General features: G+C 33.6%; 1 protein-coding gene across 4 annotated transcripts in view; it reads left to right on the forward strand.

Annotated features, from left to right (window-relative positions):
* The window catches only part of LOC107858500 (homeobox-leucine zipper protein ATHB-40), a 19,060-nt gene extending 13,793 nt beyond the window's left edge, over positions 1–5,267 (forward strand). For 3 of the 4 annotated variants that reach the window (XM_047406340.1, XM_047406341.1, XM_047406342.1), the window contains 2 exons: positions 3,136–3,449; positions 4,805–5,267. In XM_047406340.1, the coding sequence (XP_047262296.1) occupies positions 3,136–3,449; positions 4,805–5,065 (575 nt within the window). In that variant the 3' untranslated portion in view covers positions 5,066–5,267. Of the gene's footprint in view, positions 1–2,119; positions 2,387–3,135; positions 3,450–4,804 lie in introns of those variants that run through there. The other variant, XM_016703177.2, reaches the window with a different exon arrangement.
* Positions 5,268–18,630: the final 13,363 nt, after the last annotated feature.

Below are 18,630 nucleotides of genomic sequence, written 5' to 3' on the forward strand. Positions count from 1 at the left end.
TAATGAAAAATAAATGCACTTAATGGTCTGAAGTCTAAATCATTCAGATTCAGACCTCCATTAAGTGCAAATAAATGAAGCCAACTCAATGTTTTAAAAAAATTTCTTTACTGACCATAGTTATCTACTTCCATATAATTAGTTATATTTACTCCTTAAATATCCATTATATCTTTTACTCAATGTGTTAAAAAAATTTCTTTACTACCACAAATATGTATTGTAAACTTTTCCTAAATATTTTTGTTTTTTAAAATTCATAATATAGCTAAAATTTATTTTTTTCTAATTGAGAATTCAAAAGTGCTACGTAAAGAAAATATAATGAATTTATTTGATACAATCTTTATATTTGATCTGGCACAATATAATGAATTTATTTGGCATAAAAAGAAAATAAAATTAGAAAAACTTCAAGCCACGATCTTTAGTTTTATATTTAAAAAATATTACTTAAGAAAAATGGCAAGCATTAGAGAAAAAAATTAAAATTTGGTAGAAAATTGTTCAAGGAAAAAAAGAAAATAGTTTAATATATTTAAGAAAGATATAATGGATTGTTATAAATATTTAAGCAACAAGTATATGGAAGTAGATAACTATGATTAGAACTTTAATTTAACTAATTAAATATCAATCATTAATTTTAAACTATGACACGTGTCTTCAATCCAAGTAAAAACTTGAAAAGATCGGAGAGAAGAGAAATGAAGAGTAGCCAGAGCCTATCAGTTTGCTAACCACCTTTATCTGTTTGCCATGTATTAGTGATACAACTTCTTGAAAAAATTCATTTGTATTGGTTGTTACCAACTTGTATTATTTGTATTCTCTCACTCTAATTTCACTTATATTCACACATCTACACTCTAACTGACCTTTTACAGTTACTTGTATCAATTGCTACCAACTTGTATCACTTGTATTCATTTATTCTAATTTTACTTGTATTCATTTGTTCTAATATCACATGTATTCATTCCCTCTACCGTATCAATTTTTATCACTTTATGTCAGTTTTTATTCACTTTAGTGGCGGTATCAACTTGATGGATAGATGTATTCATTCACTTTAGTGATGGTATCAACTCGATGGATAGATGTATTCATTTACTTTAGTGGCGGTATCAACACGTACGATCTTGATGGATATATGTATCTTACTTGATATCATAATTTATCAAAAGTGAATACAATAATCAAGCTTTATGAGTTTACCATTTATAAGTTCCTACCATTACACTCATTATATTTTAAAGTCAAGAATTTAACTACTTTTTTATAATTTTAATAACTTTTAACATATAAATTTTTGCTCTATGTTAAAAATAATTGTTATTATTCGGACAGATTAAGCAAATCACAAGTAAAAGAAAATAACAACACACAGATTTACGTGAAAATTCTTGCGAAAAAACTACGGGCAGAGGTAGAGGAGGTCTCCCTATAATGGAGAGAGAGTACAAAGTGGGAGACGTAGTCTCAATGACGTGTATTTTTCTGAACACCCAAAAAAACCCACTAAATGCATTTATATAATACGTGTATATAAATAAGTCGTAGGTCCCAAAACATAAAGGTCGGCCCGATCCCTACACTACCATCACAGACCCCATTGAAAATCACAAACATGAATTGCACTGCGAACTTTCAAGGCCGGATCAACAAAATTAGGATTACAACTCTAACAATAATAAATCTAGATGTTCTTTACCAACATGGTGCCTCCGCCTCTGAAGTCACGTTTCACCAAATCAGTCAAAAAAAAACATTTAATGAAAGTTCCAAATCAAATTCCCATATTTAACAAATTTTATCTCATGGCTATTGCTTGGATAATTAAGTAGGATACACTCAAACCATAAGAGAGATGACCACCGTTGTGGTGGAGTGAGTGACAAGTACTTTTTAATCTTAATTAGAGGTCTCGAATTCTGGTTTCAATGTCGAGTTGCCTTTGATAGAGAGCACTTACCCAAACTTTCTAACGTGAATTCAAATTAGTCGAACTCCAATATGAGTACCACATACCGTATGAGAAAAAAAAACATAACAGAGATGGCAATGTGGATATTTGTTAGAAGAAGTGAGGTTCATTTGGAGGGGCAACCTTTATAAATAAAGTCACAATGAGGTACTCTCCAAAGTCTTAATTAGACAACAAACACCTTATTCTCTTCATCATTCCATAGCTTTTATATCTGAAAGTCCTCACTTCTACACATTTTATCCACTTCCATCTCTGCACCAGAAATCAATAAAGCAACAAGAACTATAGAAACAGAGAAAAAAAGAACAATCATGACAAGTAGCATGAATGATGATCAAATGCCACTCATTTCTCAGTACTATCCTGGTATCTACACTCAACCGTTACCTCAACAAGGTTAGTACCATCACTACTTTGTCTTTAATTGGGATAAACTAGGGGCGGCTCTACTTGTAAAAAAATAGGCCCTTAGGCCCCAAATTTGAGGGGGCTAATTTTTTTGTAATAATATAAATAATTGTTTTTTGAAAAAATTGAATATTACTTATAAAAAAATATTTTTTTTTATATAAATGGAAAGAATTATTAGAAGAAGTTCATATATTATGTCTCAAGAAAAATTAAATGCATTGATTATATCATTACTTAAAAAAGAATAATTAGAAAAAATTGATTATATAATTTTTAAAATAAAGTTCGTTAAAAGAAAGTTATTCTTTCTTAAGATTTTAAGGCACCCGTTTAATTTTCGCCTTAAATCACAAATATGCTTGAACCACTATAGTACACAATAATGGAGAACAATATTTTTACACAATATATATACATATATACTGTACTTCAACTCGTCCTAGTAGATAGTTTACCTTATTTTTCGGTTATTCCTAATCCACTTTTTAATGAACAGGTAGATGAATATATTATCATTTAGAGATGCGATAGTATAGGGGTCGGTGTATAAAAGTTAAACTGTTCATATCTTTGTCGTTACAAAACTTAGAAGTCACCTAATTAATTAAAAGTTAACTACATCATGCTACCGTCCCTAAAAGGTATCTTGAAAAACAATGTTGGCCACCTTAATTTCCTACGAGTTGTTAATAGTTGAAAAGATTCTTTACGCTGTTAGTGTATGTAAATTACAGGAGAGGGGAAACCGAGGAGGAGAAGAAAGAAGAATAAAGATGTAGCAAATGGGGAGATGATGATGATGAGGAAGAGGAAGCTTAGTGAGGAACAAGTGAATTTGCTCGAACAGAGCTTTGGACATGAACACAAACTGGAGTCCGAGAGGAAAGACAAGCTTGCGTTGGAGCTAGGACTAGACCCGAGGCAAGTGGCAGTTTGGTTTCAGAACAGAAGGGCTCGATGGAAGAACAAGAAGCTGGAGGAAGAATACTCTAAGTTGAAGAATGAACTTGAAACTAACATTGTTGACAAATGTCGTCTTGAAAACGAGGTCCGTCTTCTCTTTTATTATGAGTTTTATAACTATAGACCGTGTTATAAAAAAAAAAAGCTTTTAAGAATATATCATATCACCTAAAAGATAATTAGGTATAAATAGTTTTTTTTCGGAAATATTTTTCAAAATTTGTTGGCGAAAACTAAGTAGTACGTAAGAGATTAGTCGGATAAACAAGATTTATGGATCAAGAAACGTTTATGTGGTACTAAAAAGTATATTCCATCTATTCTATTTCAAACATGGTATTTGACTGAAAATAAAATTCAAAATGCTAGTAATTTATTTCGATTTATATTTCCTTATATTAGATCAGTGAAGGTGAAATCACGAAGAAGATTAAAGCATTAATTTGATTTAAGGAAAAAACATCACTTCAAAAACAAAAGTTAAACAACTTAATATATTGCCTGAATATGTTGAAAGTTGTTAGAAATAAAACAATATAAAATAAATTGGAACGTTTGCAAATAGAAATAGTCTCTCTAGATAGAGTGTGTCTAATCAGAAAATAATTTCACTTTATGAATCCAACCCTAAGTAAGAAAAAAAGGTATCTATAGCTCCATATATAACCCAACATAACGTTTTGATGATAAAATTAAACAAATGGGAATGATGATTTATAAATTTAGGATGGAAAAGTTCATTAAAAAGCAAGAAGCAAAATGACAATATATAATGATAGTAATATATATATCCGACCTATATATGTGTCCAAAAGAAGAAAGTAATATAAATATAGAGAGATGCCATGTATTGACAAGCATGGAGGCAATTAGGTGTGTTGCATGTGGATACAAGAATTGAAGAGATGGAAGAGAAAACATTGGAGACGTGTAACCAGTAGCCTGTCGAAAAAGAAAGAAACTTGGAGACTGCCACCCAACATGGCAGCAAAACTTGCTAAATCCTCCAATAATTAATCCTCCGTACATCATTATTTAAGATAGCCAAGTACAGCCCTCCCACATGCTAATATACTATTACTTCATTCACTCTTAGACGTCCCATACTTCTGATCCAACACGTACTTAGCTTGTAGCTACAGAGGTAATAAAAAAAATTAAGTTAGTGGGTATTTTGCGGAATCATCACACAAATAACCCAATCGAATGCATTATTTACTTTTTTATACTTGATAAACATTCATTATGCACTAATTATACATGAATCATACATGTATTATAAATCTGCCAGCTGTTTTAAATTAATGCAGTTTAGTGAGTAAACAACTATCCAGGTTAATATTTCAAGTATAGGAAAAATGTAAAATTATATTTCATGTGAAGTATTCAATTGTCAGTGTAGATAAGTTAAATTGTTAACGAGACAGATTTGTTGTGCAGGTTTTGAAGCTAAAGGAGCAGTTATCTGAAGCAGAAAAGGAGATGCAACGATTGCAATTGGAGAGATGTGATGGGATTTCGAGCAATAGCCCAACAACTTCATCACTATCAATGGAAGCAGCCATGGATCCTCCTTTTCTTGGGGAGTTTGGGTTGGATAATGCATTTTATGGGCCTGAAAACACTTATTATGGGCCAGCAAATACGTATGCTCAGGGTTTGGAATGGGTTAACAACCTATACATGCCATATCATATGTGATTATTTTCCCTAATTTTTAGAATTAAGCTCCCCAAAAGTTCCCTCTCTATGTATATGTAGGTAGTGACCCAATCACTAGTAATATTTGTGTGTGTACATTAATCTTTTCTCTTTTATTTACTAGTGTGTATTATTATTAGTGTTTGACTAGCTAGCAACTAGCAAGATGGAATATATATAACTTTGGCCTTTGACTAGTTAAGTGTCTGTGTTGCAATAATTTTTAAGATAGAATATATGTAACTTTGTTGCAATAATTTTTAACTTTATCGTCTACTAAATTTTTTTTTTTTTTTTTTTTTGAATACGTATGAATGCGATTCACAAGGTCATCTTTGTATGACCCAGGTGGCACAGCAAGTGATGCTTTTTTTCGAGAGGGTCCAAAGTATAAAAGAAGCAAATACCTGAAATTTATAAGTTAAAAAATGGTGCAAGACGAAAAAGGAAATGATTAATCTCAATTCACTAAATGTAACTTACCTTCTCATACGCGTTTAACATTGCCCCATCGAGCTTTCTTAAAATTCTCTTGTGCTTTTTCTTCTTCTTTTATTTTGCACTTTTTAAAATTTTGAATTAATATCCATTCAATCATTTATTATTTTGACAATCGCGAAGATTCTTCTTAAGTGTGTAAGGATTGCGTTACTAATGTTATAATGAATATTTAAAAGATAAATAAATGGCCTTGCCAATTTTTTAGTTCAGTTTTTTAGGTTAGTAAATGGAAAAAAAAAGACAAATGATGAATAAATCAAGTAAGTTTAGTTAGTTTAATTTAGTTTTCATGTACTAAAATAGAATTGCAAAAAAATGGGAAATAAGTACCAAGAAATAAAAAAAAATAAAAGTTTAAATTGATATTGATAAAAGGACATTCACGATTATAAATTAAAATTTCTTCATTCGATTAAATTTAATTTACTTTATTTCAAGAGATTGTTTTGTATTTCAATTTCAAGTTTAATAACAAGTCATCATATTTTTAAAGAGTTTCTTCAAGTTAGTACATGAAAAGAGAGTTAGGTAGAAAAAAAAAATAGAGATAAAAGAATAAAAGACAAAAATGAAAAGAATGTGTCTAATGAATTTGAACAAAAATAAATTAAAAAGAAGAAATGACATAAAAGAGAAAAATAATGAAAAAGACGAAGAACAAAGATCCAAGCCCAAACTCATTTCAGCCTTTGCTATAATGATTACAAGGCATGAGATTTAAAACCGCAACGCGGGGCAACAAATGGATGCCCTTAGCCACTGATCTGAGTTTTTCAACATTTCTTAGGAAGTTCATTTAATATATATACTCATAAAATCAGAATTTGACCTTGTATATATAATGTAATATTTCGATCAAGGGAGTTTGGGTGAACCCCTGAGCTCCACGCAGATCCGCCCTCGGCTATATATCACAAAGCTCATGAGTAAGCATGCTAAACCACTCTGACATCTCCACCGGCAATTCCTATGCTATTATTCTTAGGACTAGGAGTCTCCTTCTTTTATACTTTTATACTTATCGAAAATACTTTATCAATCGAACTTTATATTAAAAGAAAGGATAATTAAATTTGGCAATTAGTTTTTTACTGTTCACACGCCTCTCATCCTACATACTTAATCATACATAATATAACATAATATATTTGCATCAAACTTCTTGTCCAAAGTAAATTATGTAAAATGACGTGTGATGGATGATTCTATTGCTTGTTGCACCAACTTCTACCATAGCATAAAGCTTGAGACACGAAAAGGCCTCGCTAGCAAATTATGAAAGAGGTTTATTGCCTTATTCATGGTTTGGTTTGTAGGAGTGTGCATCGGTCGGTTCAGTTCGGTTTTACATATTATTGGTTTGGTATATCGATTTTTGATTTTTAAATATGCTAAACCAATAACCAAACCAATAAGATATTTTTTATCGATTTTTAATCCCTAACGATTCGATTTTTGGTTTAACCGATAAGAAAATCTCATAAAATAGAAATAGTAGTAACTAACATGAAAAATAATCGAATCTTAGTTGCAAACAAAAATCCTACATAATGTGTTTTAATTTACAAGAATCTTCAAGTTTGAATTAAATGTTGTTAGGAGAAATTAAGAGTTTGTATAATTGAAATAATAGGTTTGTTAATTTGTAGATATTAAAGAGAAATTAAGAGACATATCTAATAAGTCATATATATATATTCTTATTGGATTATCGGTTTATTCAATAACCCAATAAGAAAAAATCGAACCAAACCAATAACCCAATAATTTTTTAATAAAACCATTAAAAAACCGTTAACCCAATAACCTAATAACAATAAACCAATAACATCTTTATCGGTTCGGTTTATCGGTCGGTTTAAATTTTGCACAGCCCTATTGGTTTGGATCGATTCTTGATTAAAATCATAACCAAACCGATCAATTAAGTCGGTTTTTAAAATTCTAAAATCAAATAAAATAAATAATCATTAGTTTGGTACTTGTCGGTTTGGTTCGATTTTTCGATGTATGATTAGCTAATGATAAATCTATAATAGTAAAACAATGGGATATGAGACAACAATTTCAAATTAACGTTAGGAATCAATAAATTCCTCCTACTATCACAAGATGAATGTATGTGAATACTATTATTTTTCAACACTATTCTTAAGTTTTAGCATGTTTATGTTGCATAATTATGGATGTTCTTTTGCTTCATGTGGTAATATCATAAAAAAAATATACTTCTTTAAATAGAAAAGTCAACCTTTAAATAATCAAAGAGGTAAGCCATTAAAGAGTAGATGAATGTCTTAGTAAAATAATTAAAAACTGACAATATACTACACCACACATATATAATTAGACAATAAGACTTAAGAGTGCTGTTTGGACATACTTTTTAAGAAATGAGATTTTAAAACATTTATAGTACATGTGAAATAAGTAGACTAAAGCCAAATTAATGATTAAAATATATAAAATATTTAATATTATTTATGAAAAACTAATATTATATATTCAAATAATTATTAAATTTATGTATATAATTTGATCGATTTTTCATTTTTTTTAGTGAAACCATAACCAAACCAAATATTATCGATTTTTAAAATTCAAAATCAAACGAAACAAAATATTGGTTTGCGGTTTGGTTTGATTTTTATCCAAACCATGAACACCCCTAACACACACACACATGCACTTTATATACACTTTTCATACAATCAATATATATATATATATTACCAATGCACTTCATAATCATTTTTATACAATATATATACACATTATATGCATTTTTTTCAATCATATGATAGAGATAGGAGAGAGAGGTAAAGAGAAGAGGAGAGGCGAGAGAGATAAAGATAGAGATTGAGAGATACGACAAAGATGGGGAGAGTTAGGAGAGAGTCAAGAGAGAGAGAGTTTGACTGTAGATTGTCATTATTTTGGATCTAAAATATATTTAATGATACATAGGTAAACTTTGATTTAAATTTCTAATGACCATACCATGTTTTTTTCTCTATAATATATTGAGTTTAACTTTTGTATGTTGATTATCCATATATGTATTACACACTATCAAGTCAATTAAAATGAGTTTAACTTTTGTATGTTGATTATCCATATATGTATTACACACTATCAAGTCAATTAAAATGTAGATACCTATAATTTTCATAATAAGTTGAATTTATAAATTGATAAATGAAATAAGTAACCTGCTATGACATGTAAAATTGATATTGAAAAAATATTTTACATAATAGTTGACTTCAGTTCTAAATGAGAAAGAGTCAATTATATGAATTATTATTATGTCCATTTATTTTGTAATAAGAATTAAACATCAAATTGACTAGTTTCAAGTTGGCTATCAGTAAAGGAGAATTTAAAAATTTAAGTTTATGGATTTATTAGCCTAAGACAAAATATCAACTAGGTTTGAGATACTATTACGCATATTCAGTGAATTTTTTCTTTAACAAAAATAAGAACTTAGATAAAACTACCCATAATTTTATCGATGAATTTGTCCTTGATTGCTAGTTTAGTACAACTCTTCACTTTTATCCAAACTTAAAATCGATAATGTAAGTAAGCATATATATAATATTAAAAAGACAAGTTACATATTTGACCAATCGAATCAAGGTATTAGAAGAAAACTACAATATTGAAGTAGAATTAAAATTTTAAATAAACTATCATAAATACTATGCTATGACAAGTCATTGTATTGAAATCAATTTCAGTTCTAAAAGAGTGCAAATTATTATAGATGGTTGCTCCCTAAGGTTATACAGTACTTTTAAACACGTGCATTTGTGGCTAGAAGTTTGAATGCTGCACAAATTAATTATAAAAAAAAATAAAATAAAAAGAGAAAATAACTTTGAAGAAAAAGAGAGGAAATTTGGACTAGAGAAATTCCAACCTGTATACATAAGTAGAGGACAAAATAGGGATAGTAAGGGTCTTTTAGTTGGTGAAATATAATCTGGGCAACTTTAATCCCAATAAAAGAACCAGATTATTCGAGGGAACACTACTAAAAAGAGGGTAAAAATCAACGGTCAAAAAAAGTGATGGACAATGCCACTATTTTGGCAAAGAATGATGCAAAAGCAACAGTCACTTTCATGATAAGTGAATCGAATCTTTTCCAAAAGTGATGGACATCATCACTATGGAGTGATGGACAACGACGCTTTTAAAAAAAATAAGTTTTTAATTCTTTCAAAAAGTTACATTGTCTGTCATTTTTCTAATGTTTTTTAAGAAAATCCAAAAAAGCAACAAACAAAATAGTCTCTGTCCATCGTAATGTTCTTCACTATGAAGAACAAACTGACAGACATCATCGCTTTTTTGAAAAATACATGTAAAAGTTTTCAGAAAAGCGACAGACAAAAAAGTTCCTATTCGCCGCTTTTCATCGTTTATACATTTTTCATTATAATATTATCTATTTTTTAAACTTTTAAATCTCCATGGTGCTTAATCCCCATGGCCTCAAGTCTTATGCCTCATCACGTACTTAGTAAAACAACCACACCTCACACCCTTGCCTTTTAAAAAACTGATAGCAACATAAGACATACTATATATTATCAAAATCATAAAAACTGTAACAACCCTTATTGTGATTTTTTATTTTTATATTTTAATTATTTTTTTCTTTTTCGTTATTTTTATATATCATTTATGGATTGTGGGAATGGTTGGCACGGTCCTTGAAGCATTCTGAAGAGATTCATATGAGTTTGAGATTTTGGGTAGCCTTTAAAGAGTGATATTTAATTTCGGTCAATATTGTGATTCGAGTGTCGGATGATGATTCTATCATTTGTATTAGATTCAAAATATCAATTTTTGATTAGTACCATAGTTAGTTCGGATTTCAAGTCTTTATTTTAAGTTTTGAGCACTTAGATGAAAAATTAGTTAAATTAGACTAAAAGGATTTCTAGGGGTTAATTTGTGGGTAAGGATCTCTTTTGAGAAATTCGATGGTACCATTAACGTCGAAATTAGCCTAGTAACATTATTGAATTATTTTTATAGTCCCCCGATTGAATTTCGAGGGTTTATCGAGAGTCATTTTAGTCCCTTATTTTATCTGGATCTGGTTTCTAGTGCAACCACCTAAACAGTCGTTTGATCGACTTAGCGATAGTTCCTAGGTGGACCTTGGATTGCCTTAGCATGGCTGACTAGGACTGACAAGGGTTTCCCGACACAATTCGAACCAGGGCCTAGTCATGTCGGGTGCCTCACAATAAGGACCGGAGACCATCCCTAACACCCAAACCATAATCGTCATACTCCTTCTGCCAAAAGAATTCCATGCATATAACAAGATGAAACAATAATAATTTTAAAACATAAGATGAAGTCTATAATCGTGGCCAAACAGCCACAACCAAATATCCAATCAATACCAATGCCAATGCTAACACTAATACTGACACCGTCCATGAATCTAAGTCACTAAGCAGGAGGAATGGTAGTGTGGCCGATTCCTACATCACGTTGGATACAACACCTGGAGACGATTAGCAGAGTTAATGCTAGCATGTAACTCAGGGATAAAGATAAGATAATGTCATCAATTCAAAATGATATATATATATATATATATATGTGTGTGTGTGTGTGTGTATATATATATATATATATATATATGTATGTATATATGTATATACACACATATATATATGTATATCTATACATATATTATGTATATATGTACATATATATATATATCATGCTGGGATGGGGAACAAGGTTTAGAATGCATTTAAAACCTTAACCTAGGTTGTGTAGCTTGGTCATCCTAAAACCACCCACGGGTTATATGAGTTCAACTCTCCCTGTTGAAAAGGCCCGTGTGCGTGTTAGCCACATGACTGGATAAAAGAACCTGAGATGACTAGTACATCCCAAAATATAACGTGTGGCATTATGCACACGGTCACCAAGACCATCCTTACATCGGAAAATGTGGATTTTCAGCGTTGATCCCCTTCGGGACCTCCACCTCTCACGACTCTTCTAGTTAACTCCCTTTAAAAGCATATTAACTTATTTATAAATTTCCAACCATTTATCAAGAAGTCTTTTAATTAGGCAATAACCATTGGTATCGTCATACCAAAATTAGAGCTTGCTAGTCTATTACCTTATGCCATATAAATTGTTAAATCAAATTAGACTCCATCGTTTTCAATTAACCAAAACTATTTACAATTAACCGTGGCCACCAAGACCTTTCCAAAACCATATGAAACTAACCAATATCAATTCATGTTTCTTTAACCATTTATGCAATGCCAAGATTTCAAGAATAATCAAACTATGTGATAAAAATTATTCTCATTGGCAATTTCACAAACTGGTTGAGGGCATGCCATTATCAAAGCTGAAATCACCAAAATTAGGGTTCAACTATGACCCCTCAATTAAATCACCATTTCCATGCACCCACATGTGCAAAACCATACTTAAAACATGCATAGTTACAATTTAAAACATAGAAAACAATATTTAATAATATGCATTCAAACCCCTTAACCTTGATTTCAAAACCACCATGAATAATTCATGAACAATGCTTTATACATGTGCTTTTAGTAAACTAACAATGAGGAAAGAGTAACATGCTTGAATTACAAATATTCACGGAGAGAAATTGATCCTTAAGCCCTTAGATGACCATTTTGGAGAAACCCTATCCAATTTTGCTTGAGAGGATTTTGAGAGAGTAAAGAGGATGTTTAATCTTGTAAATTGTGGAATGAATGACCAAAAAGTGTTATCGGTATGTGGAGTCTTAAGGGTTGTAAGTGAAAAATGTCTAAAGTGCCCCCAACTTAAAACTATTGAAAGAAAACAGGTGGTTACGAGTCGACCCCTTGACTCGTGACCATAACATACGATTCGTACCATTGAGTCGTCACCAAGATAGTGAGTTGGACACCCACACACTGTCTGCCATACGACTCTATGACTCCTCACTGACCTGATCATATGACATGTATGGTCTAGTGGTATCCAAGACAAAACCCAAGGGACTGGACACTAGACAACATATGACTCAATCCTCCCACTCGTAACCTATCCTCATGGCTCTTAGTGAGCCACTCATACTCAGAGACAAGTCAAGTCACTAAATTTCTGATTTGATTAAGGATTGACCGAATGAATCGTCACCACCCCTAATGACTCGTACCACCAAGTTGTTACCTAAACCAAAAACCCAACCACCATCCACTGGTCATTCAAAGACTAGGGTCACCTGACCCGTACCCACACCATACAACTTGTATGATGAGTCATTACTAAGACAATGAGCTCAAAGATCAAGAAATTTTTAAGGGCTAAAATATAGGGTGTTTCAATTCTCCCCCACTTGGATCATTCATCTTCGAATGATGGGAGAGGGCAGTGACTAGCACGATTAAAACCCTAACCACCTCTACTCTTACCTTTAAGACAAAAAATAGAATACCAAGGAATTCACAATCTACCTAAGAAAGACAAAAAGCAAAAATGTTAAGAACAACACATACCTCAAGCCTGTTTTTTTCAAAATGAGAAATAGGAATAAATACTTGGACTTCATGTCCTCTTCAGCTTCCCATGTAGCCTCTTCTACTTTGTCGTTCCTTTATAGAACCTTTACCGAAGTTACATCTTTGGTCTGCAACCGATGAACCTGTCGATCTAAGATTTCTATAGGGACCTCTTCATAAGATATGGAATCTGAAATACCAATATCCTTGATAGTTACAATTTGCAATGAATCACCCACAAACTTTTTCAACATAGAAATATAGAACACCGGGTGAATAAAGTTGAAACTAGAAGGCAACTCCAACTCATATGCAGCATTGCTAACCTTTCTCTAAACCAAGTACGGACCAACATACCGGGTACTAATCTTCTCCTTCTTCCCAAACTACATCACTCCCTTCATGGGAGACACCTTCAAGAACACCCAATCCCCAACCTCAAACTCTAACTTCCTATGCCTCACATTGGCATAGGACTTCTGGCGACTTTGGGAAGCTTTAATCCTATTCTGAATCACCTTCACCTTCTCCATGGCTTGGTGAACTAAATCTAAACCAAACATCTTCAGCTCACCAACCTTGAACCACCCAATAGGAGACCTATATCTCCTACCATACAAGGTGTTATACGGAGCCATCCCAATGCTAGAGTGGTAGCTATTATTAGATGCAAGCTTTATAAAAGGAAAATGCTCAACCCAACTACCATCATAGTCAATCACGCAATCTCAAAGCATATCTTCCAATGTCTGAATAGTCATTTCAGCTTGCCCATCTGGCTGCGAGTAGAAAGCAGTACTAGGACTCACCTTGGTCCCCAAAACTTTATGAAACAACCGCCAAAAGTGAGATGAAAACTGCGTACCGCAATCCGAGATGATAAAAACAGGCACCCCATGCAACTTCACAATCTCATGGAGGTACAACCTCGCATAATCCTTTGCCGAAAAATTTGTCCTCACTGGCAAGAAATGAGCAGACTTCGTTATCCTGTCCCCAATGACCCAAATTGAATCAAACTAATTTTAAGACCGAGAAAGACCGATAACAAAATCCATATTGATCACTTCCCACTTTCACACCGGTAACTTAATATCTTGATATAACCCTTTGGGCCTCATGTGCTCAACTTTCAATTGCCATGCACTTAGCCACAAAACTAGCCACATCCCACTTTATATTGTTCCACCAATACATTTCCTTAAGGTCATGATATATTTTTGTGGAGTCAGGATGAATAACATACCGTGACTTATGCGCCCCAGCCAAGATCCTTTCTCTTAATCCATCCATTTCTAGAATGCATAATCTCTCTTGGTACTGCAAGGTACCTCACCTCTAATCACAAAAGCCATTACTTTCTGCCCACCTATATCACCCTTGATCCTCATTAAAATAGGATCCAATATTTTCTTTTCCTTTCCCTCAGCATCCAAAGATGACTTTGCCACCTCCTGAACAAACACACCACCATCCTCAGAGTCCAAGATGCGAACTCCAAGGTTATCCAAATGGTGAACATCTCTTACCAATTCCCACTTTCCCCTATTCACATGAGCTAGACTCCCCATGGATAACCTGCTAAGAGAATCAACAACTAAGTTAGCTTTACTTTGATGGTAGTAAAGGCTCATGTCATAATCCTTGAGCAGCTTAAGCCATCTTTTTTGCCCGAGGTTCAACGTTTTTTGAGTAAACACACACTACATGCTTTTATGATCTGAAAAGATGTCTACATGCACTCTATACAAATAGTGACACCAGATTTTCAATGCGAATACCACAACCAATAGCTCCAAGTCATGAGTCGAATAATTCTTCCCATGCACCTTTAACTGTCTGGAGGCATAACCTATCACCTTGCCATGCCGCATCAAGACACAACCAAGCCTCATATAGGATGTATCATAATAGACCACAAACCCATTCATTCCTACGGGCAAAGTTTAGACTGGTGTCAAAGTCAGCTTATCCTTCAACTTCTCCAAGATACTCTCACAAGCATCATACCATGAGAACTTTACCTTCTTCTAAGTTAACCTGGTTAATGGGGTATCTATAGAAGAGAAACTTTTCACAAACCTCCTATAGCAACCAGCTAAACCCAAGAAGCTCCGAATTTTGATTGGTGTCGTAGGTCTAGTCCACTTCTTAACATTTGCAACCTTTTGTGAATCCACCATGATCCCTTCACTAAAAATGACATGACCCAAAAAAGTGACAACGTTCAACCAGAATTCATATTTTAAAAACTTGGCATACAACTGCTGCTCTTTTAAAGTTTACAACACAATACAGACGTGATCGACATGATCCACCTCACTCTTAGAGTACACCAGAATATAGTCTATGAACACAACACTGAACAAATCTAGAAACTAGTGAAAGACTCTATTCATCAAGTCTATGAATGCCGCCGGGGCATTGGTCAATCCAAAAGACATAACCAGAAAATCAAAATGACCATACCGGGTATATAAGACAGTCTTAGAGATGTCCGCCTCCCTAATCTTTAGCTGATAATACCCAGACCACAGATCAATCTTGGAGAAAACCTTAGAACTCAAAGCTGATCAAATAAATATCTATCCTTGGAAGTTGGTACTTATTCTTTATCATTACCTTATTCAATTCCCGGTAATCAATACACATACGAAGGAAACCATCCTTTTTACACACGAACAACGTGGGTGCACCCCACAGAGACATACTAGGATAAATAAAACCCTTGTCTAAGATGTCCTTTAATTACTCCTTAAGCTCCTTCAACTCGGCTGGAGACATTTTATATGGGGAAATAAAAAGATAACGAGTGTCTGGAACAAGATCTATCTGAAAATCAATCTCCCTATTAGGAGGAACACCAGGAAGGTCATTAGAAAAGACCTCAGGAAATTCATTCACTATCGAGGTGGTTAGTTAAGAGGGACCCTCTGAGTTATAATATTTAACCCAGACCAAATGATAGAGACACCCCTGGAAATAAACCTCCAGGCTCTAAAATATGATATGAAACTCCTCTTAAGAGCTAGGGAACCACCCTCCCACTCAATAACCAACTCATTTGGAAATTTAAAGATGGCCTTATGAGTTTGACAGTCTTCAGATGTATAGAACGAGTACAACCAATCCATCCCCAATGTGATATCAAAATCAACCATGTCTAATTCAAAAAAATCCACTAAACTTTCCCTACAACTCACAAATACCACATAACCCCTATAGACTTTTCTAGCCAACACAGAGTCACCCATTGGGGTACACATAAAAAAGGGTCTGAGTTACAATCGGTACCAAAGCTAAAATACACAGAGACAAATGGGGTCACATATAAAAGAGTGGACCCTGGATCAAGTAAACAATAAACATCAATGAAAAAGAGTTTTAATATACCAGTAATGACATTAGGTGATGCCTCGTACTCCTGATGGATAGTAAGAGAATAGAGTTGGTTCCGACCAATATCGGAGCTAAATGGTGAACCCTTTTGCACTGGACCTGAAGAAGAGGCAACGGGAACTTTGTTTGGCCCCAAAAAAACCTTACCAACAAAATAATTTCTAATCATGCACCTTGGCTGACCACAGTGAAGCACTTGTCCTTTCCTTTATCACAATAACCCCAATGCAATCGACCATAAAATCTGCAGAAAGAATATGATGGAGCTGATTGGGTTTCACTAGCTTGAGATTAGGCACCCTGTGCCCTATAATTGTAGCCACCATGAAAATGCCTGTCACCCGACAACTTTGGGTATGGAACACTAGCCGTCGAGTAAGATCCAAGTGTCCCACTTCTTTTTAGACCACTTTCCACCACCCCTGCCACTATGCTGTTAGGCACCACCATACTCAAAAAATCTAAACTTCTTGATCTGTCTTTCCCCAATCTTCGCCTGCTTTGTCTTCTCTTCCTCAACCTGCTTTGTCTTCTCTTTCTCAACCTGCTACATGTATACAACCGACCTAGAGATGTCCATATCCTTGTTCAATAGGGCAACCTTATATATCTAAAATCAAGTCTTGGGATAACTTGAAAGCGAACTTTCTTATTCTAGCCCTTATACTAAAGACCAGCTCCATAGAATACTGAGATAACTGGTGAAACTTTAAGGCATACTCCTTTAATGATATCCTTCCTTGATTCAGGTTAACAAATACTTCCGCCTTTGCCTCCCTCAACTCCTGAGGAAAGAAACAGTCAAGAAAGGTGCTGGAGAAATTATCCCATAGGACTGACTCAACATTGTCACCCTTAGATTATTCCTATTCCTCATACCATTATTATGCTATATCTTTCAATTGATAGATAGAAAATTCCATACCCTCCACGTTAGTTGCATGCATAATGTAGAAGAACTTCTCTATCTCATTAATAAAACCTTAAGTATCCTTCTAAACCTTAACACCAGTGAACACAAGAGGTTTCAACCTCATAAACTGGATACCCCTTGTGGCATCAGAAGATGGAATAATAAAAACACCATGCTTGCTCTGAGAAGTAAATAATTATGCCAACATATGAATAGACTGATGAAACTCATTAGCCTGAGGAGCTTGAGAAGTACTGGAGGGGATCCATGAAACTCCTGGAGGGAAATAAAGAACTGGACCCCTTGACTGAGTATGGACCCTATAGGTAGGATGGGTCCCATCAATATTGTCCTCAGGTGGGATAAATGAGTTTTTGTGAACTTCAGATCATCTGGGAGGCATGATCTGAAAAGCGAACAAATAGGTATTGGAGAAGATTTCAGGACCTTAAACTCTATAGCTTGAAAATAGAACACAAGAAAGAGAAATATTCCTAAATGCCTCGTAGCCTCTCCCTTATGTATATGGCGTGCTACACACCCTAAAAAAATAATACTCAACACGACTTTATGGCCTTCCAATTGACCATGAACCTAGGACCCCAATACTAATATAACATAACCCAAACCAGAGCCTAGTCGTGTTGGGTATCTCAAGCCCAACCAAGACCGAAAACCACCCCTAACACCCAAACTGTATTTGCCCAACTCCCTCTGTCGAAAGAATTCTGAGCATTTAACAAATTAAAAAAATAATTTAAAAATATCAGATAATGTCTATAACTATGGCCAAACAAACACAACCAAATATCCAACTAATACCAATACTAATACCAATGATAACACTAATACCAACACCGCCCATGCCTATAGTAGTTCGACCAAGCCTCTTACCAAAATCAACGAACATTCAGTCGGGACATACCCTTAACCATAGCCCAAACTAAAACCAAAACCAAAGAAATAACAATAATGAAAAGAAGTCCATAGATTAAAATGGAGCCTTCCAGAATATGGAAGCTTACCACTTTAATTTGAATAAAAAATATCCCCAAATCTAAGTCACTGAGTAGGAGAAATGGTAGTATGGCCGATTCCTGCATCGAATGGGGACAAAATACCCGAAGATGATTAGTGGAGTGAATGCTAGCATGTAACTTAGGAATAAAAATAAGATAATGCCA

Source organism: Capsicum annuum, chromosome 2 (genome assembly GCF_002878395.1).
Source record: "Capsicum annuum cultivar UCD-10X-F1 chromosome 2, UCD10Xv1.1, whole genome shotgun sequence".
Classification (NCBI taxonomy): Eukaryota; Viridiplantae; Streptophyta; class Magnoliopsida; order Solanales; family Solanaceae; genus Capsicum; species Capsicum annuum.